The sequence below is a fragment of the Mixophyes fleayi genome, chromosome 6 (genome assembly GCF_038048845.1).
Source record: "Mixophyes fleayi isolate aMixFle1 chromosome 6, aMixFle1.hap1, whole genome shotgun sequence".
NCBI classification, from domain to species: domain Eukaryota; kingdom Metazoa; phylum Chordata; class Amphibia; order Anura; family Limnodynastidae; genus Mixophyes; species Mixophyes fleayi.
In genome coordinates this window covers 51,303,979-51,328,372 of record NC_134407.1, presented here as the reverse complement: position 1 = coordinate 51,328,372, position 24,394 = coordinate 51,303,979, and the positions used below count along the sequence as shown (strand labels likewise).

Here is a 24,394-nt window from a genome sequence, read left to right as displayed (position 1 = left end):
CTCCATCATATGTCCCATGACTGTGGTTGTCATGGTAATCCGATGGTACTTGGTAAACTGTAAATCATTATTAGCATCTTGAAGCAAAACCCTTAGGAAAAATGAACAACTCCATGTGTTTTATCTCACATGGAGTTGATTTATCAGAGTGATTTATGTTAAAGAAACATTCCTCATTTTTAGAGGGCATTGCACCTTTAAGGAACTAAAAAAAGCATCAAGTTAGGGGTACTTTTTAAATATTCTGATGCCTCTTGCCCCCCAGCCTAACCTGCCCCTGTCGTTACTGTACTGTGTTTGGCTTTTTCTGTACTTGTGGAAAGATAGAAATGCCAGAGCCTGTCTCTTCTACAGGGAAAGCTTTTGGCAAATATGTTTTTATATAAAGCCTTATTCGAAATTACATTATGGGCAGATATTCTCTGTAACTTGTGTCTGCTTTACTCACATCTTTTTAAAGATAACGTTTCTTTCCACAACTGAAACCGCTAGAGACACAATCACAAGAGATATCTGCAACATTCTGCCTCTTCCATTAGAACATGCTTAGTTTCCCTTTTCTCAAAAACTGTTTCTGTAAAATGCTCCCCCCCCCTTTAATTGTGTACAGCATCATGTTTTCACACTTGTTCAGGAAGTTGTGACAAATTTGTGGGTTGGTCATAGTGGTTTCAGTCGGAAATCTTAACTAGCTGAGGAACTCATTGCTTGTTTAATATTGAATTTGTAAAGGACAACTCCTGAAAGAGGCATCTTCTCCTTTTTACACGGCAAGAAAATGTTCCTCCTATTTGTAATCCTGGTTGCTGGCAGCCTTGTAGAAGGTAATACAATCTTACCACTTTACACATTAAATAATATGGATGTTATATATTTTAAAAATTAGTTAAGAATGGAAGGAGGACAAATATTTGAGCATGTTTTAATGGATTCTTCTGGTATTCAAATTATCTGTGACCAAAATGTTTTACTTTTTTAAAATTGGAATGTTAATCTGTAACCTTTTTGATATTATAATGGGAAATAAGTTTAATAGTCTCCAGCTCTATCATTAGCACTATACTAGTATAAACATATAACACATATATACCTTTAAATATATAAAATATTAAATCGTTATAACACTAACTTTACTGGGGAAGATTTGCTGGCAGCTCAAAGATCTTCCACGATTTCAGTGTAACATGTGTGACATTTTGTATACAAGAAGTGTCATACCTTTATAGATTGCTCACCCTGTATACCAACCCATTCTATTCCACCACCTTCACTTACCGCCGAGTATTGTGTCTTCACAAAAACGTCTTCAATCGTTTTAATTCCATTATATGTTGCCATCACTATTCTATGATGCCTGTCCTGTCCTGCATTGTAAGCTGTCAGCATTAAGATGGGGAGCTGTATATTAATGATTTATAAAGCCTTATAGGCACAAATGTTCATACAAACACACAAAGAACAATGTAAGTTCATAATAGCTGTCGAGCTGTATTTACCAATTAGACGAACTAGGCATATGTATGAGGAGCACGGTTCAGGGGACAGCATAGACATTATTATGTTCATTTTATTTCCATTTTTTTATTTAAAATCCTAATTTTTTGGTACTTCATCTTTATCAACCACCTAAATTCCCATTAAAAGTTATGGAGAAGAGAGTATTGAAAAGGGAAATAAACAATATGTACACAATAAGTAATTTTGTATATATACCCTCACAATGTCCATGGCAGAATGAGCTTTAAGTCGTTTACAAGGAAGGAGTCTGGACAACAGTCATTTGTGTTCCTTAACTATATTCTTTTTCCAAACCTCTATTAACGTCAATAAATGCATTTTAAATATACAAAAATGTTATCGTTATAAACAAATGAAACTGTACTCATAATAAATAATAATAACATAATAATAAACCAGTTCAATTTATTGTGACATATACATAGCTGATACACACCACATACGATTTCCTTTTACAATTGCAAAATAGGTTAACGTGGGGAGTTAAACGGAAAGCTGATTCATGCAGTGACGCAGTTCAAAGTAAATGCCTAAACATAGTCTCATGGTAATGCTTTATAGTGGTCATAGAACGTGGCCTCATTATTGTCGTCTCTCACGTATTTAATGTGAGGCTATTGTGGATCTATATAAAATGTTGTCTTCTGAGCATATTAGTTAATATCTAGTAGTAAAGATCAGTAGGAATTGGAAGAATTGACAAAGCGCTCTTAATAATTGCAGATGTTTGGAGATGGGATCAACATAAATGAAGTGTTGGGGTTAGTCTTGGTTTGTACAAAGGACAGAGAATATAAATATGAGCATATACATGGTATAATTGAGAAAAAAATACCTCTTTGGCAATAAATAAGCTAAAGAGGTATTAGAGGTTCTGGATAATGCTAACATAGAAACTGATATTATCAGTACTGAGAAAGAAAGAAATGTACTTGCACAACTCACGGTATAAGTATATATGTATATATATATATATATATATATATATATATATATATATATATCTCATACTTACCAACTTTGTAATTTTATTGGGGTGCCAAGACGGAAGGCGCCAGGGCGAGGCAAATTGTGTCATTTTGGCCCCGCCCCCAACACTATAACACTGACGTGTCAATTTACCATGGGGGCAGGGCCAAAATAATACAATTCACCAGGAATCGTATCATGGAGTCTCCTAACCTGTCCAATTCCTAATGAAGTGGGCAGGATGCGCGTAGGTCTCACGAAGTCCGTGAGACCTACCCGGAATACGGGAGGCTCCTGGAAATTCCGGGAAAGTGGACAAGCATGATGTATATACCTGGGGCACTGGAATATCCTTATAATGGAAAGTTAAGACAACAAATCATTATTATTTTTCATGTGTTTTGCCATTAATTATCCTAAAACTTTCTAGAAAATTTGCTATAAACCACAAAGTTTATATTTAGACTTTTTGTGGGGGAGTTTTCAACAGGAAATTGATCACTTTGAGCAGAGCTGTAATGACCTTGTAAGCTAACTAGTCAGAAGACTAGAGCAGTAAACTTTATGAGGCATATATATCTGTTTTTATGTTATTTTATCTATTTTTACTACTTATTCTTTTTCAACCAACCATTTTATTGTAAACTTATACAGCCGGGGGTGTTGGATAGAATTGTACGAGCAAGGAGGCTGTTGGGTAAACACTTATTCATCTAGGAAATTGAAGTATACCAAATCCAACAATGGCGCAACAATGATACAATAAGAGGCAGCTTGTAGCAAATTCAAAGTAGGTAACACCGAACCATACTAATAACAGAAAACAAATAACATAGAACTTGCTGACATGCGCCAACACCAGAAATCAGAGAGAGGGGGTGACTTCACAATAATTTACCCAATAGTAAATCCTATCAAATAGCACAAAAACGCACAAAAAAGTCCTTCTGGAAGTCCTAGAAAGAAGTAATAAAATAAAATAAAAGTAAAAATAAAAATAAAAATAAAAATGTGCTGTTTCTTTTTGTGTGCTGTTTCTTTTTGTTTTCTTTCTATGCCGCTATATGAACTACGGGTGAACTGACTTTCATCATCGCAAAAGAACTCAAACATCTTCCACACCCAGGATACCTATCTGGAGTTCGAGACTTTTATTATTATTTCTTATTTTCATTTTATTTTTATTTTTACTTTTATTTTATTTTATTACTTCTTTCTAGGACTTCCAGAAGGACTTTTTTGTGCGTTTTTGTGCTATTTGATAGGATTTACTATTGGGTAAATTATTGTGAAGTCACCCCCTCTCTCTGATTTCTGGTGTTGGCGCATGTCAGCAAGTTCTATGTTATTTGTTTTCACTTATTCATCAAGGGTCTGATTCATTAAGAAACTTAAATTAAGAAGTTTCCTTTTTAAGTCTCCTGGACAAAACCATGTTACAATGCAAGGTGTGAAAATGAGTTTTCTATTTTGCACATAAGTTAAATACTGATCGTTTTTTCATGTACCACACAAATACTTGATAGCTTATTTGTACACTGAAATTTAAAGTTGACATTTGTGTGCTACATGAAAAAACAGTCAGTATTTAACTTATGTGCAAAACAGAAAACTCATTTTCAGTCCTTGCATTGTAACATGGTTTTGTCCAGACTTAAATAAGAAACTTCTTAATTTAAGTTCCTTAATGAATCAGGCCTCTAATGTGCAAAGACAACGCTTACACCAGTTTTTTCTCTTTCCCATCTGACCTTGACTAAGTGGGCGGATTCATGTAGTCAATGTACAGTAAGGACGTTTCAGTGCAGTTTGCGCTCAGTATATGTGCTTTGATGAATCAAGTCCACTGTATGTAAGTTAGCAAACTTTTGTATGTTACATTTAACATTTATATTTTGTAACACATAGAATTCACTACTGAAAACAGCCTATGTTGTATATAGCTGACACCATTTATTAGCAGAGCATATCCATAGAGGTTGCAAGCTTTCAGGCAGGATTTACAAATCTTGGTTTAAAGAAGGTTTAAAGAATATAAGAGTCTGAAAATATTGTCTGAAAAAGGGGCCTATGTTTGCTGAACACGTTTAACTTCTATGGAAGGAGTTAACCATTAAATTGTGTCCTCTATATACAACTTGTGATATTTTTGATCCTATATCATGGGGGATATGGCCTGCCAAGCACAGCAGGATTCATGTGAGTAAACCATTGAACAACAGCAACCAGTCCCTTGTTTTATTAGATATCTGTTCCTCTCTTGCTGCAAACTATATCCTAGCGGCCACCTGAGGCTCATGAGAGAGTAGTGGCATGTGAAGAAAGCTCCCCATATTATTAGTTCCATGTATCAACTGACCACTGTTACTACATTCTGTCTAGGTTTACCTGTGAAGAGAGAAAGATACCAAACGATCAAGTGCAAACCAGATGACAATTCAATAGTCTGCATTCAAGAACAACCCATTTTTGATCAAGCCCAACAAAGTAATAAAATTGATTCAATGTAAGTATATAATTACATTATTGTCGCATTAGAGACATGTTAAATCTAAGGTTAATTTGTTTTTTTTTTAAAAAAAAAAGTAATTTGGTGAAATAAATTTGTTTCATGTACAACATTATATTTGTAGACCATTAAAAATAAGGGGAACAGTATAAGGCAAATACAAGTAAAGATAGGTGAGGAAATGTGCTCTAAATAGAATTAGTAGTACTCAGCCACCACAGTCGAGCCACAACAATGTTTAAATATGATATAATCTTCACTAATATCTGGCACAATTTAGTCCTGTATGTAAGGTGGTAACTGGCTCTCTTCCTAGAAATTCCTCCAGACATTGGGTGAAAGAAGAGACAGGGTCACTGTTTATCAGACTTCACAGGAAACCTGTATGTTAAATTATTGTGCAACATCTCATGTGTCCAGACACTCTAGCACTCATCAATATGCTGAGCCACATACCAATGCTGAAATTCTCAAGGGTATTGTGGGTTTGTATGGGGTTCTGTCAGGGATTTGAAACCAGGACATCTGTGCAACAGTGTCTTCTCCTTAATCTTTATGGTATTGGTCCTTTTTTATGTTAACATTTAATTCCTAGTATTGACCCATGCCTGATTGACTACTGGTGCTGGTTTTGACCCTTAGCTATTGGACTGCCTGGGGGTTGAGTAAAGAAGGACAGTAGCTAAAGTAAAATGCATAAAGGAAGACAGTGAGTAGAGGGGGTAAATTAAGTTGGACAGTGAGAAGAGGGAGATGAGTGAAGGAGGACAAAGAGAAGACGGAGATGAGTGAAGGAAAACAATGAGAAGACGGAGATGAGTGAAGGAGGACAATGAGAAGACGGAGATGAGTGAAGGAGGACAATGAGAAGACGGAGATGAGTGAAGGAGGACAATGAGAAGACGGAGATGAGAGAAGGAGGACAATGAGAAGACGGAGATGAGAGAAGGAGGACAATGAGAAGACGGAGATGAGAGAAGGAGGACAATGAGAAGACGGAGATGAGAGAAGGAGGACAATGAGAAGACGGAGATGAGAGAAGGAGGACAATGAGAAGACGGAGATGAGAGAAGGAGGACAATGAGAAGACGGAGATGAGAGAAGGAGGACAATGAGAAGACGGAGATGAGAGAAGGAGGACAATGAGAAGAGGTAGATGAGTAAAGGAGGACAATGAGAAGAGGTAGATGAGTGAAGGAGGACAATGAGAAGAGGTAGATGAGTGAAGGAGGACAATGAGAAGAGGTAGATGAGTGAAGAAATACAATGATAACAGGAAGATGAGTGAAGGAGGACAATGATAAGAGGAAGATGAGTGAAGGAGGACAGTGAGAAGAGGAAGATGAGTGAAGGAGGACAGTGAAAAGAGGGAGATGAGTGAAGGAGGACAGTGAGATGAGGGAGATGAGTGAAGGAGTACAATGAGAAGAGGGAGATGAGTGAAGGAAAACAATGAGAAGAGGGAGATGAGTGAAGGAGGACAATGAGAACAGGGAGATGAGTGAAGAAAGACAATGAGAAGAGGGAGATGAGTGAATGAGGACAATGATAAAAGGAAAATGAGTGAAGGAGGACAGTGAGAAGAGGGAGATGAGTGAAGGAGGACAATGAGAAGAGGGAGATGAGTGAAGGAGGACAATGAGAAGAGGGAGATGGGTGAAGGAGGACAATGAGAAGACGGAGATGAGTGAAGGAGGACAATGAGAAGAGGGAGATGGGTGAAGGAGGACAATGAGAAGAGGGAGATGAGTGAAGGAGGACAATGAGAAGAGGGAGATGGGTGAAGGAGGACAATGAGAATAGGGAGATGAGTGAAGGAGGACAGTGAAAAGAGGAAGATGAGTGAAGGAGGACAATGATAAGAGGAAGATGAGTGAAGGAGGACAATGAGAAGAGGGAGATGAGTGAAGGAGGACAATGAGATGAGTGAAGGAGGACAATGAGAAGAGGGAGATGAGTGAAGGAGGACAATGAGAAGAGGGAGATGAGTGAAGGAGGACAATGAGAAGAGGGAGATGAGTGAAGGAGGACAATGAGAAGAGGGAGATGAGTGAAGGAGGACAGTGAGATGAGGGAGATGAGTGAAGAAGGACAGTGAGAATAGGGAGATGAGTGAAGGACAGTGAGAATAGGGAGATGAGTGAAGGAGGACAGTGAGATGAGGGAGATGAGTGAAGGAGGACAACGAGAAGAGGGAGATGAGTGAAGGAGGACAGTGAGAATAGGGAGATGAGTGAAGGAGGACAGTGAGAAGAGGGAGATGCATAAATGGAGACAGTGAAAAGAGGAAGATGAGTGAAGAAGGACAATGATAAGAGGGAGATGAGTGAAGGAGGACAGTGAGATGAGGGAGATGAGTGAAGGAGGACAATGAGAAGAGGGAGATGAGTGAAGGAGGACAATGAGAAGAGGGAGATGAGTGAAGGAGGACAATGAGAAGAGGGAGATGAGTGAAGGAGGACAGTGAGAAGAGGGAGATGAGTGAAGGAGGACAATGAGAAGAGGGAGATGAGTGAAGGAGGACAATGAGAAGAGGGAGATGGGTGAAGGAGAACAATGAGAGGAGGGAGATGCATAAATGGAGACAGTGAAAAGAGGAAGATGAGTGAAGGAGGACAATAAGAAGAGGAAGATGAGTGAAGGAGGACAAAGAAGAGGGAGATGAGTGAAGGAGGACAATGAGAAGAGGGAGATGAGTGAAGGAGGACAGTGAGATGAGGGAGATGAGTGAAAGAGGACAATGAGAAGAGGGAGATGAGTGAAGGAGGACAATGAGAAGAGGGAGATGGGTGAAGGAGAACAATGAGAGGAGGGAGATGCATAAATGGAGACAGTGAAAAGAGGAAGATGACTGAAGGAGGACAATAAGAAGAGGAAGATGAGTAAAGGAGGACAAAGAAGAGGGAGATGAGTGAAGGAGGACAATGAGAAGAGGGAGATGAGTGAAGGAGGACAGTGAGAAGAGGAAGATGAGTGAAGGAGGACAAAGAGAAGAGGGAGATGCATAAATGGAGAAGGTGAAAAGAGGAAGATGAGTGAAGGAGGACAATGAGAAGAGGGAGATGCATAAATGGAGACAGTGAGAACACAGATATGAGTGAAGGAGGCAGGGCCGGATTAACCCGAGGTCTAACTGGGCTATAGCCCAGGGGCCTCGGGCATCCAGGGGGCCCTTCAAAGTTTTCAGCAGCATTATTGATCGGTCCGGGGGCGGGGGTGCCCCCAGCCCGATCAATGCTGTTGAGCACAGTCAGTTCAGTCCTCCGTCCCCGGCGCTCAGTAATCTGTTTACTGAGGAGATCTCGCGAGTGATCTTTCGCGAGATCTCCTCAGTAAGGAGCTTACAGCGTGCCGGGGACGGAGGACTGAACTGACAGGTAAGCGCTTTTGGGGGGCGGTGGGTGGCTCACTTTGGGGGGGGGGGTGGCTCACATTGGGGGCCTCACGGGGGAATGGAGGCGCCCTTAGCCCAGGGGCCTCCATTCCCTTAATCCGGCCCTGGAAGGAGGACAAGGAAAGGGAGAAATAGAATTATGGCAGGCAGGAAACATTTCATGCACTCCTATCAAGTCTAGACTATACTTTTATTTATAGAACACTAGTAATAAGGAAATATTTTGGTCTGTGTGAAAAGTTGTGATAACAGGAAGAAAACTGAGAGATGAACACATGTGAGAAGAAAGATACAAAAACATGATATGGAAGGAGATGAAAGTAGGAGGACTAAAAACTTTTATTCTACTACATTGAAGAAAGGAAATTTACAGTTAACCAAGTTGAGCAGGTGTAGTAGGGTGTAAAAATGGCAAGTTTAATATTGAAATACAGTACATGTGCATTATATGCACTATATGTGAAAAGGAAGAGCAATTAGTGCAATGTGGTCTGCTTTTAAGAAAACATTCCATTACCCCCTCAGCCATTTCATCATCCCCCCTCAGTCATTTCATCATCGTCCTTCAGTCATTTCATAATTCTCCCTCAGCCATTTCATCACCCCCTCGGTCATTTCATCATCCCCCTTCAGCCATTTCATCATCCCCCCTTCAGCCATTTCCTAACCGCCTAAGTCATTTCATCACCCAATTCAGCCATTGCATCACCCCATTCAGCCATTTCATCACCCCCTCAGCTGTTTCATAACCTCCTATTCGACCATTTCATTACTCCCCTTCTAACATTTCATCACTCCCCTTCTAACATTTCAGCAACCCCTTTCAGTCACTTCAACTCTTACTTCAGGACCCCCTTCAGCCAATGCAGAACCACCCTCCAGCCATTCCATCATCCCCCTCAGACATTTTATTATCCTCCTCCAGCTATTTCATCACCTCCTTCAACCAATTCTTCACTCCCCTTCAGTCACTTCATCACTCCCCTCAGCCAATTCAACAAGCTCCCTTCAGCCATTCCAGCACCACCCTTCAATTATTTCATCACTCCCCTCAGTCAGTTCTTTACTCCTTTTCACCCAAATAAATTGTGATGATGGTGATGATTTTGTCACATGCATTGTGTCCCTCTCCTTCAACCATTACAAAAGATCAGATAATGTCTACCATAATAACAAGTTCTGCCAAGGAAGACAAATGCAATTCAAACTCTAGAAGAAACACTAGTAAGTTCATGCTAATCCATGCTACTTGGCTCAGTTTGTGAAATATCTAAAACGGTCTATCTATATATCTATTGAAGGCACTTTGCCATTACATGTGCAGTTAGAAAACTATTATTTTTGTAACTAATACTTCCCCTTCAAAATATCTTTTGCAATTACCTTTCCTTACTTCACAATGCTAAAATGTCAGGAAGTATGAACCGTGTATACAAGTTAAGTGATTATGTTTAATAATATTGTTGCTTTTGTACATTTTTAGGGTTAAGAAAGTCCCATCCTACCCAGTACCAGTCCCATTTTCTGAAGAAGATTCTAGCTCAGGGAATGGAGTTTTTTCAGGAGAGGAACCTGGGTCTGCAACATCATATGAACCAAATTCTAATGAGATAAAGGACTACAAAGTCAAATATAATTTGTTTGAGGACAATCTTATTGTGTAAAGGTATATGCATGATTATTAAAGCACATGGAATGTAGATCTCTCAACCAACTGTTTTCTACTTTTATGTCAGTAGCTTGTGCAAGAAAGTTCTACACTATGGCAACTTCCTGTTGGCTTATTTTTGTTGTTACTGATATCATTATATTACATTAAACTTTATTATAGCTTTTCCTTTATTTTACATTATGATTGTGTATATTTAACAGCATTTAAAAGAAAATATGTAAATTTATAGATTAAAAAATGTTATATATTGAAACAAAGATCACTTCAAACTGTCTAATCTTTAACAACTGCAGATGTCACAATCCTACATTATAACTCCCCCTGGTGGTGGTATAATGCATTACTGACAAAAATCTGATAAAGGGGAGGCTACGAAATGGCTATTTGCTGAAGCAATATTAGAATCAACTGAATTGAGTGGACCATTTTAAATAAATTTCAAAACGGGTAAGTAAGGAAACCACTGATATTTGGGCACTTTGCTAGTGGTGTCAGGTGTATTCCAAAGGATCCTGCATTTTTCTGTGTATGGTTTCAAGTCTCTGGATCTCACCAGAAGCATTGTTTTCTGTCACATCAAGACATCTTTAATTAAGCAGTTAATTCATGTTTTTCTTTATTCTCAATATAGAAAGCACTCACTACTATCACAGTAAGAAAAAAATGGATTACTCAATTAAAGACTTCCAAATATTTATTAATATGGGAAACAATCATTTATGCTGCTGGGGAGCTCCAGGCATATGAAACTACAAAACAGCAGGCTCATGTGGACTACATCTAACACCTCCACCAAGGTGATCAAATGTCAGCCTGTTTGGCTAGTAATGGAAAACTCCATAGATGGATCTTTCATTTAAATGGATCCATTCATCTTAGTATAGTTTCTACATATATTGCTCATGAAATCTCGCTTATAATTTCTATGCAAATCATGCAGACCTGCACAGCTTTTCTATTTCCTTTTCGTCCTCCCAGCAGATAAATAGGGACACACACATCACTGCCCCCAGAAAACCAATGTATGCTAACTTTTGCTGGATTGTGGGTTTAAATGCGCATGATGGATAGAGTGAGAACGTAACTTCAGAGTCCACCCTACGACTATGTTAGGACTACCCCTTTCATGAACTCCAATTTTCCTACTACAATACTGCTCTGTTTAGCCTAATTCATATGATAAATTAACATAAATTAATAAGAGTGAGAGGACATTGGGACCATCTTTACTACATTAGTCACTTTTATGTGTTTTAATATTTTGTGTTTGACAGATTGGGGCATTTCTTGCTGTGTGCAGTTTAGTGCTTGAATGTGCAAACTTTATTCATCAGAAGATGCTAAATTTTGCATCCCTGCAGATGTGCCATCAAGTCCCACTAATCCATGAGAGTAAATATTGGGCTTATCGTGGGCATTCATTGGTTTGATAATGGTCAAAAAACACACTGGGGTCTATTTATCAAGACCCTGCGGTTGTGAAGATTTCATATCACAGAGATAGAAGATCTTCGGCTGCATAATTTATCAATAAAAGTTTGTAGCGGCAGCTGAGCGATGCCCGGCGTTACCGGCTGGCAGTGGTAAGAGGAGTTTTACTGCTCGCCAGGCCAATGCCGAGAGCACCAGCTTTCGCCGGATTTAGGGCTTTTCCATATTTGATAAGCAGACCCCACAGTATGGATCATCTACTCTACAGATGTACAGATCAGACCTAATAAAGCAAGTTATTAAAGAGTAATAAATTACATACACTGCAAATGGACAGTAACTCATACCAACCCATCAACCTTTATATTTAATCTCTTGCTGGTTGGACAATGAAAAAACATCTGGTTGCTATGGGTCACTGAACTTTTGTTCTGTGGTCGTTAATAAACTTCCACTATCTGCCATTACCACAGCTTTGTTTTCTTTCTTCTCATATTTACATCCATTCCATTAAACATGAAATAGAAATTCAACCATAACTCACTTCCTATACAATGATCACAGAGATAAAAGATTGCTCTCTGGTTGCCTACATGCATTTATTTTCTCCCCAGTGAGATAGGGAAAAAATGTTGTAAGCCTCTAGACATTCATGCAACCTTCCAAGCAAGATGTATATATCTGACTTTGTATTATTACTCTAATTAGTTACATGCAGCATACTTCCAGATTTGGGTTAGTAATAGATGATCGGCAAACTATTTAAGGAGTGAGAACAAGTAATATACAATAGGGTTAATTAGTATTAGCATTTATTTATAAGGTGCCACAAAAGTCTACAGTGAGGAATTAGAGCATATTACAACTTCTAGTAACTAGTACTTCGCAGTAGTAAAATGTAATTGCTGACAGGTTTGTATGAATTACAATACTTTGAGAAAATAACCCTCATAAACTAATATGTTTATCTGTAAATAAATCATCCAATATTATACACATAAAGCAGGTATAAGATGCAGCAGACCCAGAATATTGTATAATTGAACAATTGTTGAAGCATATGATTTAACAAGCCATTTACTTTCAAATTTATCCATGCTTTTATGCCGGGGAAGCAACCGTTATTGGTGCCAGTGGGGGCAGTAGATCCTAAACCACAGGGGTCCCTGGCATTCCACCCTTGAGGTTATACTAGCTAGAGTTCACTGTTAAACTCTTTGACAAAGCTCAAACTTCAAGACACCTAATACTATTGCATACATATCAGTCGTGCATGCAGGGGGGGTTTCCTCGTCTCTGGAAACCCCTGGCCTGCCTGGTGTGCCTGATGTTTTTTCTCTTTCCTTTTCCCACGGGGGGAATGGGGAGACTGCGAGCGGGGAGGGGGGGAGACGATCAAGTCATTGGTTGTCAGTGGCAGCAATAGGCAGATAATCGTGAGGCTGCCTGTTGCTGATTGGCCTCAGACAGGAAGTGCTCACTTCGCATGAGCATCAAGGAGCGATGCAGCAGAAGAGCACCTATAGGTAAGTGAGGGGTGCTGATGTCAGTGCTGTGTGAAGGCAGCAGGGGGGGGGGGTTATGTCAATGTTGTGTGTCTGTGTGTTGACTAGGGGGCTTGTGGCAGTGTAATGTGTGTGATGGCACAGGGGTCTTGTGGCAGTGTAATGTGTGTGATGGCACAGGGGGCTTGTGTCAGTGTAATGTGTGTGATGGCACAGGGGGCTTATGGCAATTTAGTGTGTGTGTGCAGGGCCGTTAGGCAGCTGCCTATGGCGTCAGCCTCTGGGGGGCGGCACTGAGGCCGGGGACCCAATAATGGCTGGGAAATATGGTTTTTTCAAAGTTACTCATTTTTTTTAGCTTTACTTTCCTTAATGAATCAGGCCCAGTATGTGGGAAGAATGATCCAGATATACAGTATATACAGTCTAACAAGCTATATTGCAGAGACATAGGGAACGAGTCAGTTTGGACTGTATTATTGCACAGATATTGTTTGAGACACGCATTTGTCTAGAAACTGCCCTGTCCCATACACTTTTGATTTATTTAGTTTATAAATGAGGGCCAAGCAGTATTTTAGGAAAACAAACAGAAATGTTTCATTTTATGGGTAGCTCTAAAGTGATAGGAGGTTGGACTTTGTGGCTATTGCTTAATTATTATTACACACTTGTGCTTACACAGTATTGGAGACCAGTTGTGGTTACACAACACTGAAGTTGGCAAACAGTTTTATTTAGAACATGTTGACATAATGGTAACACAAACCAGAGATACATCTATGGAATCCCCAGGCGCCTAGATGTAAATTGTCTAACACAGTAATGTAAATGGAAAGAAGACAGGACATCAATCTAATAGTGCATATGTATTCAGACACAAGTAATCAATAGAGAAGCGCCCTGCTGTATTGATACAAAAACCATATGTAATGAGGACTATGCAAACCGCCAATGTGGAGATAAAAACATAGGTATGTATAAAAAATTTCCTATAGGTATCCACCTTATATGGTTACCAGGGTCGCATCTGATGTAAGTCATAAAAATCCAATGTACACAATAATAGTGAAGCAAGTCCGTAGAAACTCCCTCTGCAGACAATGGTATATGCCTGAAATAGCTGCATGGGAGATAATAACTCAGTCCATAAACAAAGATAAATTTTCCCAAGCCACGCGGAGTACACAGTCTCTATCCAAGGCTATTCGGGGATATATTCCATGCATGGAGAAAAAAAGTATATATATGTGTGACTTCCAGAAGTGGTTCCGTCTGTGCAACTAAAAGCTGTTTGCAGCTATCAAGTGAGGCTGGCTCCGGAGGTACTGGTGAGGGAAGAAGCACTAACCCTGCTCCCGGAGATCTCGCTGTATGCTGTAGTGTCTCCCGTCGCTCCTCTTGTATCGGCCACCTTGTATCCAGATGCAAATGTTCAGCTGTCCATGGTGTAGCGCATGCGCTTGTGGTGGTTTCAATTTCCACTGTAGTCCTCATCCAGCCGGCTTCGCGGCTTATCGGAAGGATGTTAATGGGTGTCAGAGAGCATCATCATCATCATCATCATTTATTTATATAGCGCCAACATATTCCGTAGCGCTTTGCATAGTGCAAAGCTCCAATAGAAGAAATATGTGAATCAGTAGCAGATAGATACTATCCAACCCGGTGACCAGGCTTCCTCAGTGATAATTGAACGGTCAGAGTCCATTCTGACCTTTTTATAGTCACAGTGAAAATAGAGTTAGTGAATGATAGGCTGCATTCCAGAGCAGTACAGATGTGCTAATCAGGGTACGCCAATCCGCGTGCAGTCTATAAAGTCACAGTTTGGATAGGGTCAGTAGTTGATAGGCTACATATCAGAGCAGTACAGATGTGCTAATCAAGGCACGCCAATCAGCGTGCAATGACTGACTGATTTCAAAGTCCTTGTACATGTTGACATAATGAATGAAAGTGTTTCACAAGTAACTATGAAACAAGGTGATGTAACCCATAGCAACTAAGAAATGTTAGCCATCACTTTTTTAGTACATTTTAGAATGTGAGAGCAATCGTCTGGTTGCTATGGGTTATAGCAACATTTTGCACAATTACCTGTGATTGTAACTCCTGTATGTTCTTTATGATACCTGTTATACAGCCTGTCTATTATGTCTTATGCACAATATTATGCTTGGTATGTTTTTGTTATATACTTCCCCACTGTACAGTGCTGGGGATGTTTAGCACCTTATAAATAGGATAATAATAATAATCTGCACAGATCAAGGAGAATAGCGTTTCCAAAGCTGTATGTTCACTGCGGATCAGCGGTTTTGTTCATCATGGCTGCCCTCTCCACTACTTACTAAAAAGTTGACTATATTAACTTTATTACATATACATATACGTTTAAAACAACAATCTATCTGCATCAGTACGATAGAAGCCTCAAACTCATATTCTATTGGGGAACCTGCCCATTCCATTCATCTCTCACTATGTGGCTTCCTGCTTGTTGGACTGTTAATTGCCTTCCACCCCCAAAATTAGCAAACTCATCTCCTAAAATACTCTATGCTGCAAAATTGTACAGATTATTATGCAGGATGTGTCAACCAACCATGAACTAAGCCCCAATGCTCTTCTAGCAGACATCGAGAGAGCCCTTGGTCTGGGAGACAATCTAATGCTGCCCATTGATTCCAAAATTACTACAGCGCTCTAATGCCAGAGTGTGATTCGACACACATTAAACCACAACAAATTCACTTGTGTACAAATGCGTAATAGACAATGTATTAGAGCGCTGTAGTAATTTTGGAATCAATGTATGTTTGAGGTTTTTTTGGGGGAATCTCTCTACATGCTGCCCATGCCAGATTGATTACATTACTGTATTGAGCGCTTTTCCAATTTTATATGTAATGCTGCCCATTGACTCTTCTGCAACAAATTGAGTTCAATCTAATATTTGCCAAGGCCCAATAGCTTCATGGTCTATCCTGCTTGGACTTTATCCATATTCGCTATCCACATTTTTATGGCTCTGGCCACAATAGTAGTAGAAATGGGGCATCTGTGTGTTACCACTGCTTCAATAAAACCCTTTTCTCTAAATATTCTCCATTTTTATATCCATGTTTTCCTTAAACGTGATATGACACCATTGTCCATAGGCAACATATCCATCAGCTTTAGGGGGAAAATCCCACAGCTCCGTGAAAGACCATTCAAAGGGATACATATAAGCAAATATACTGGCCACTAACACCTTTTTTCTTTGGTATCTTCAATTCTGCCTTACTATTGTCTCAATAAAGTAGATCCTCAACAAGAAAAGGGATTTCTTGCTTAGTGTGGTCTTCAAATATTAACTCCAGATTGTCTTTAACTTTTTTATCCTCTAACTGGAGATCTTCCTTAGCTACAACAAGCAGTTCAATCAATGAAAGTTCAAAACATAAAAATGATGATCTAGATTCTTCTTACCGAGCTGACAAAATATCATCAAGTTTCTGATTTATCACCAGATGACAGTGACAGATACTCACAGGTTTAATTCACTATACTTTAAACAGCACACTGAATAATATTCATGTATGGTATAATTGGTGCTAGATAGCAGAAACTTTGGTTGGTTAGATTAGGTCCCAAATATGGCGTAAAACCAAGACAAACTAGTTGGTGATTTGATACCTTTATTCACAAATATTGATTATACCAATAGACCATTTAATACAGATGATTTGTAAAAGATAGCAATATAAATTGTCAGGGAGTGTATACTTACTGAACAAGTCCATCTAAATTAATCCTGTCTTTCCTATGACTAAATATATTTAATTCTTCCTTAGCAGAACCCTCAAATTGGTTGTTTTTACAACTTTTTATTCCATAATTTCTTTAGCACCTTTCTTTATTTTTAGCAGAAAGAATTAAATTGCTGTAAGCATCTATATATTAATAGCATAAGTACGACTTTTATGAGTGACATATTTCTCCGATGCCATTGTCTGAGCAGGGCACATCATATATCAAATTAAAGGTCTTGGTCTGTAGATTTGCAGAAAAATATTGGCGTTGTAAACGGTTGCATCTTTTTGCACAGTTAGTGAACACTCCCTGTGCACCTGCTGGGTGACCTGGAACAAGTGACCTGCTGGGTGGTCTGGAACCTGTGACAGTTATTTGCAGCCCTGTTGGGTGACCTGGAACATGTGACCTGCTGGATGGTCTGGAAACTGTGATAGTTATTTGCTGCCACATATATCAAGCGTGCCATGCCCATCAATGTAACTTTGATGGAAAAACTTATACATATATTGTAGTGTATAAAAAAATTCTATAGTTCCTTTAATATAGTGATTGATAATATAGTTATTTATTCATTATACTCCGTTGTTAAAATTTCTACATTCAATGTAGTATATAATAAAAATATCGAACTATGTTAAGAAACAAATTTAGTCATTACATTTCAGTTTAATTAAAGGCAGTTACCGATGGGTTTCTATAGTTTATAAGACTAAAGTGTAACATTACATAATCTATTTTTAATTATTAATAAAATATGGAATATTTTTAATGAACATTATTTTTGTGAATTCTAGGGTGCCCCCACTAGAAGGGTTCTTTCTTCTCTCTTTTATTTTTGTCCCAATATGATATGATCTTGGGGTGCACGTCTGTAACACTCATTTGATATATGATCACTAAGTAAAGGGATTATTCTTCGTCTTTGATAAATGAGTGGGATAGATTTATTTCACATCTGACATTAGAGATGACTTCTTCTGTGTGGATGTTCATCACCAGATGATTCAGCACAAGCAGAGGAAGCAACATAAGCAGACAATGCTCTATGATCCTGAACAGATTGATTTCACCCATGTAATAAATTCATCTATTTGTGATTAGTCTCAGCATAATTCTCTTCTGCTACTTCCTTAAAACGTTCTATTCATAGTCTGTTTCCCTCTAAGTGTATCTGTCCACTGCATTCCTTATGGGTGTGTTTTCTTTTCTGTTTGAGCTTTTAGAAGGAGGGCTGAAATAAACAAAACACTGCTTCAATAACCACAATACTGCAACAAGAAAAACGCACCAACCAGCCTTTCAAGCTGCCATGTAGGAAGTGCCCATTAGGCTTGCTGAGCGGCACTGTGGAATGCAGCATGGATCTCACTCCAGGTATCACAGCAACATAGCACTCTGCGGTCACCTTACAGAGCCTCTCTCCTGCTCAACTTAACCTTAAATAAGTGGCCACAGAGATAAATAAGTGAAAACTTTTCATGAGAAGGGGAATAAAAAATTAATTCCCCTTGTTGACTGCAAAATAAAAGTATAACTGTTGTGCAAAGCACCAATCCTGTTATGATAAAAAGAAAAAATAGTGCCAGGAAATAGCCTGAACAAACCATTAAATGTTACTTGCCTAATACAGAACGAGGACCAGTTATGCTTAAACACATAGACAAACCAAGGGAGGGGGGCGGTTCCTAGTGCCTGGAAAACCCCCCTCCAAGCCTGGGCACTGTATAATTGAGGTGGCTGGACCCTGCTCCCACTTCACACAGCTCTGCTTCAAAAGGGAGAGCTGCGTGAACCTAACAGTAGTGTACGCAGCATTGCTCATGTATATTATGGGCATAGGAAGAGTTGGAGAGCAGCCAAGCACTGTCTAAAATTTAAGCCACGCCCCCATAAATGCTGGTCACACCTACTGGCGGTGTGGTGTGCAAACCCCCCTCTACAAATCCTGCGTTTGCCCCTGAAACAGGATTAAGACATACAAAGCCTCTGGTCCAGATGATAAACACCCATGTGTGCTAAAGGAAATAAGTTCAGAGATTAATAGAAAACTATTTGTTATATTTATTGACTCCTTCCTCACCGGATCAGTGCCGCAAGACTAACAGAAAGCAATTGTGCTGCCAATCTTTAAATGGGAACACAACTGGAACCATGAAAATATAAACCTGAGTCTAACTTCAGTTGTGGGCAAATCATTTCCAGGAATTCTGAGGTATAGGTACGATTCTGAAATATATTATAGAAAATGATTTGATAACACAATGTCAGCATAGTTTCAATAAGGACCGGTTCTGTCTAACAAATATGATTATCTTTTATGAGGAGTAGAACAAAGAATATGGATGTTCCAGTACCAGCAATATTCGGTTGCCTTTATGTCAAGGCAGTATGTTAAAGCATCCAGGATAAGCCTGCTTAAAGTGGGTAGATTATGTGACCTGCTGCTTACCGAAGTCTAGCAACATGAAAAGGAGGCCACATCAAAATTACTTTTATCAGAGTACCCAAGCTCCCAGGCGGCAGCGGACATCAAGACCTACCCAACAACAGTGAGAACATTTGGCAAAACTACTTGGCTATGCTGTGTGTGTTATTACCAATGTTAGGGAGAGGTCCTGTTATTTAGCGTAGTAAATATTTTTCATGCTTGGCGTCTCTTTCTAATGCTATTAAATTCAGTGTTGTTCAGCAATCTTGGTGTACTCTATTATATTTTCGTCGGTGTCTGTGTCAGCTAACGCTACCACTATATTTTGACCCTGAGCTCGCTATCTACCTTGGGTATGGTGACACTTTACTACTTACACATTATATGGAATACCACATTCCCCCCCCCCATAATTCCTATGTAACTATATGTGGAAAACTATGTTAGAAAAGGATGAAGTGATACTAGTTAACAGAAATCTGATTACTATTAGCAGCAAACAGTAGCTAAAATTCTGGGATGCATAAAAAGGGTATAAATGCAGGTAATGCAAACACTGCATTACCACTGTATAAGTCATTAGTTAGACCGCATACTGTATATAGGGAGTACAGTTGTGTGCAAGTTTTTTGAGAGTTCAGAAGAGGGAAACCTGATGAATTAAGGGAATGGAATGGTTACAATATAAGGATTACAAAAACTAAGTTTGTTTAATTTATTCAAAAGGAACCTTAGGGGTGATATATGTATACACGAGTTATTTATATATATATATATATATATATATATATATATATATATATATATATATATGTCTACTATATAAATGCCTAGTGGCGTGTGAAAAAAAAAAACAAGCTGCAGCGCCACCTGCTGGGCAGAGTTACACACTGACCTATATATTTCTTGAAGAAGTGACAGTTTAGAGTGGTTGGTGGTTGTCGGAGGTGACAGTGGGGAGTTTTTAACACCTTAAGTAGCTTGATGAAGGTTGTGGCGATGAAGATGAAGGATGAGGGGATGGAGAAAAATGATGAGGTGGCGACATGTGGACATAACCCCGTTAAAAAAGGGCGCTTGCGTCGGGAAGTAACGCTCTTCCCCTGAGGAGGCCTGGGCTAGGCCCAAATGCATGACAAGAACCTTTTTAACACCTTAAGTAGCTTGATTTGACTAGAATGCATGAGTATCATGCATGGGTTAACCTTAAGTAGCTTGATTTGACTAGAATGCATGAGTATCATGCACGGGTTAACTTATATATATATATATATATACACACAACTTAACCCGTGCATGATACTCATGCATTCTAGTCAAATCAAGCTACTTAAGGTGTTAAAAAGGTTCTTATCATGCATTTGGGCCTAGCCCAGGCCTCCTCAGGGGAAGAGTGTTACTTCCCGACGCAAGCGGCCTTTTTTAACGTGGTTTTGTCCACATGTCACCGCCTCATAATTTTTCTCCATCACCTCATCTTCATCGCCACATCCTTCATCAAGCTACTTAAGGTGTTAAAAACTCCCCACTGTCACCCCCGGCAACCACCAACCACTCCCAACTGTCACTTCTCCTTCAAGAAATATATAGGTCAGTGTATAACTCTGCCCAGCAGGTGGCGCTGCAGCTTGTTTTTTTTTTTCCCACACACGCCACTAGGCATTTATATAGTAGATTATATATATATATATATATATATATATATGTAAAGGTCAATTTAAACATTTGGGTAATGACCTTTGATACCAAATACTACACATGGTTGCCACCATTTTCTAATGGAAGAAAGAAGACTTCACTGGCAGCATAGGAGGGGTTTTCTACTGTAAGTGTAGTTAAGATGGTGATGGCGATTTCACATAATTAAAAAAAATGGATTGCGCGACTTTAATACAAAAATGATATATGCAGCTATAATTAGTCTAAGACATTTGGGGGTAAATGTATGCACCTCCGATTTCTGCAAGCCGCTGCAAATCAGCGACTTTGCTTATTAACTATAAAATTATATATTTTTTTCATTAATGTTAGCAATGCTCTTCTGAACACCTCCAAGGTCAATCATTTGTGACTTGCAAGTCTTTAATTGCTCTTTCTTGTAGCCTTATATTTTCTGCTGCAATGACTCCGGAGAAGACTCTAAATTCACGATCACTAATTGGATTGATTGTAAGATTTATTGCTAGAAATATATAAAGAGGTCACTGTACACTAAGGTGTAAGGTAATTCAGGCTTGTGCATACTGTATGCCACTGAAGACTACCTCAGCATGAGCTAGGGTTATATCTCTAGATTATGGCAGACATTGGAGGCCATTCCTAACTCCTGCTTTTTCATATAGTAGTGTCCATTGACACCTGGGGGTAAATGTATCATACCCCGGTATTCTCAACTCGCGGGAGATCGGCGTCTTGGCAGCTTAAATTTAAAGCGGTGCTGCCTTGTAAAGGGAAGTTTCCCTTTACAAGGCAGCGCCGCTTTAAATTTAAGCTGCGAAGACGCCGATCTCCCGCGAGTTGAGAAAACCGGGGTATGATACATTTACCCCCTGGAAACAGTAGATGTCAAGGGACCAAACGGATTGGGTGAATTGCTGGACCTCATAAAAGTAATATTTTATCTTTATGCTAAACCTATGGAACTCCATCAAAAATTATTTTTCAGTTTTGAGTGGAGTTATGCTTTAATTGCTGTGTGACAGTTACAGGAGAAATAACATAAGAATTCTATAAAGTACTTATTTGCTTCAGTTGATATCCTGTTTGCTATATAGACTGCTTGCAGAATTATAGCAGTTGTCAGAATAGAAAACCTGCTGGTGTGACAGGCTTAATGTAAAAAACTATTTATTTCAATAATAAACCAAATTTGTTAAAAAAAATAAAAAAGTGTTCTAAAAAAAAAAAAAAAAGACTAGGGGCTGGCCGGTTCCCATAATGGGCCATTTGCATTTTTTTGTTTAAAATATTCCTAATAACCTGCCGAGCCGAGTCTAGTACGCCTGAAAAAGACCACATGTAACATTACATGTAAACAATGGCCCAAAATATATTAAACACAGTAATGTCTGTTGTACTATACGGCAATGATGATTGTGTCACACCAGTTACATGCCTGCAACTGTGTCCATGTACGTGAACTGTGTCAAACGTTGTCACATATTTTGTATCGTGAAACAGGAACATAAGTGAAGACCACATAAAACAGTTCCGAAAAAAAAATCCTCTCTGTGTTGTCATATAATAAAAATCTCTAGGGTAACTGAAGCCATGTTGTAGTTTTTAAAACTACTGACAGCTTTAAGAGCAGTGATGGGCCTCATGCGGCCCTCCGAGCCTTCATCTGCGGCTCCCAGCTCCTTCCTGCTGTATTGTCAGATCTGCTTCTTATAGCTTGTCTTGTAACACTTGTTTAAATTGCCTGCTGCTATGCTATTACAGATAGGTGTCTCTTTCTTTGATTAAATGTATTGTTTAAACCAGTGGTTCCCAAACTTTCTCAGTTCGAGGCACCCTTAAGGTCATCATAATTTTTCCAAGGCACCCCAAAGCCAAAATAATTACCGGGTAGTCCCGTTTTTAAGTAGTTGGGTCAAAATGACGTAAGATGTATTTAGGCCCCTTCACCATCACATTGCGCCCCTTCACCATATTACTCTGTCCCCCTCTTCGCCATCTCTCTGTCCCCCTCCTTCAGCGTGTCTCTCTCTGTCCCCCTCCTTCAGCGTGTCTCTGTCCCCCTCCTTCAGCGCGTCTCTCTGTCCCCCTACTTCAGCGTGTCTCTCTGTCCCCCTTCAGTCTCTCTCTGTCCCCCTTCAGTCTCTCTCTGTCCCCCTTCAGTGTCTCTCTCTGTCCCCCTTCAGTGTCTCTCTCTGTCCCCCTTCAGTGTCTCTCTATCCCCCTTCAGTGTCTCTCTCTGTCCACCTTCAGTGTCTGTGTCTCCCTTCAGTGTCTCTCTCTGTCCCCCTTCAGTGTCTCTCTCTGTCCCCCTTCAGTGTCTCTCTGTCTCCCTTCAGTGTCTCTCTGTCTCCCTTCAGTGTCTCTCTGTGTCTCCCTTCACTCTTCTTTACTTACCTTCTTTCCTGACGTCCTCTCTGCTGCTGCTCCTCACTGAGGCTGACGGACGTGACGCTGTCACGCCCGGCAGTCAGTGAGGAGTAGGATCCGGCGGTGGATGATTGGTAAGGGTTTTTTTTATGTTTGTTTTTTTTTCTCTTCTTTTTCTTGCTAGGGATCGCGGCGCTCCTGTGACAGCGCTGCGACACCCCAGGGAGCCGCGGCGCACAGTTTGGGAACCTCTGGTTTAAACTCATTACTCATGTCTGCGTGGCCCTTTTGAAAGTTACAGGCAGGGGAAAACACAGGATTTGTAGAGTGGGGTTTCCACACCACGCCACGAGTGGGCATGACCAGCATGCATGGGGGCATGGCTATAATATTAGACAGTGCTCGGCTGCTCTCCAACTCTTCCTATCCCTATAATATACATGGGCAATGCTGCGTGCACTACTGTTAGGTGCACACAGCTCTCCCTTTTCAAGCAGAGCCATGTGAAGCAGGGGCAGGGTCCAGCCACCTTAATTATACAGTGCAACAGGCTTGGAGGGGGGTTTCCAGGCACTAGGAACCCCCCCCCCCCTCGGTTTGCCTATGGCAGGCTATAGTACCATAGGGCCTATGAAGTGTATCAGTATTCCAATCACTGTCTTAGACTGTTTATATAAATAAGTCCAAAATAAAATCCCTGTTTACATGTGACATTTAATTCATATTATTTTGTTTCTTATTTTATGTCAGGACAATATTGCTCTTCATCATACAATCTGTATGATGTTCCCAGAGCAGCCCCTGTCTCTGGGTATGAGATGGAGCTAGAGAGCAGCCCCTATCTCTGGGTATGAGATGGAGCTAGAGAGCAGCCCCTATCTCTGGGTATGAGATGGAGCCAGTGGCGGATCCAGGGGGGGGGGGGGGCCCTACCAGGGGCTTGCTGCCAACAGCTACACACTGTGCAGGTCCGTTCAGCAGTGACAGTGTGCTGCCCAGCTGCTCTGATTGTGTTTTAAACACAATCAGAGCAGCGGGACAGCACACTGTCACTGCTGAACAGACCTGCACATACTGTGCAGCTGCCGGCAGCCTTAGAAGTTGGAAAGGGGGCGGG

At 40.0% G+C, this 24,394-nt stretch overlaps 1 protein-coding gene across 1 annotated transcript; it reads left to right on the top strand.

Moving 5' to 3' along the window:
- Positions 1-730: 730 nt before the first annotated feature.
- Positions 731-10,232, top strand: SRGN (serglycin; the record flags this gene model as incomplete). The annotated part of the gene is made up of 3 exons (XM_075178288.1): positions 731-824; positions 4,870-4,993; positions 9,874-10,232. Coding segments are annotated over 3 exons (399 nt in total), but the record flags the coding sequence as incomplete, so codon positions are not given.
- Between the last annotated feature and the right edge of the window lie 14,162 nt (positions 10,233-24,394).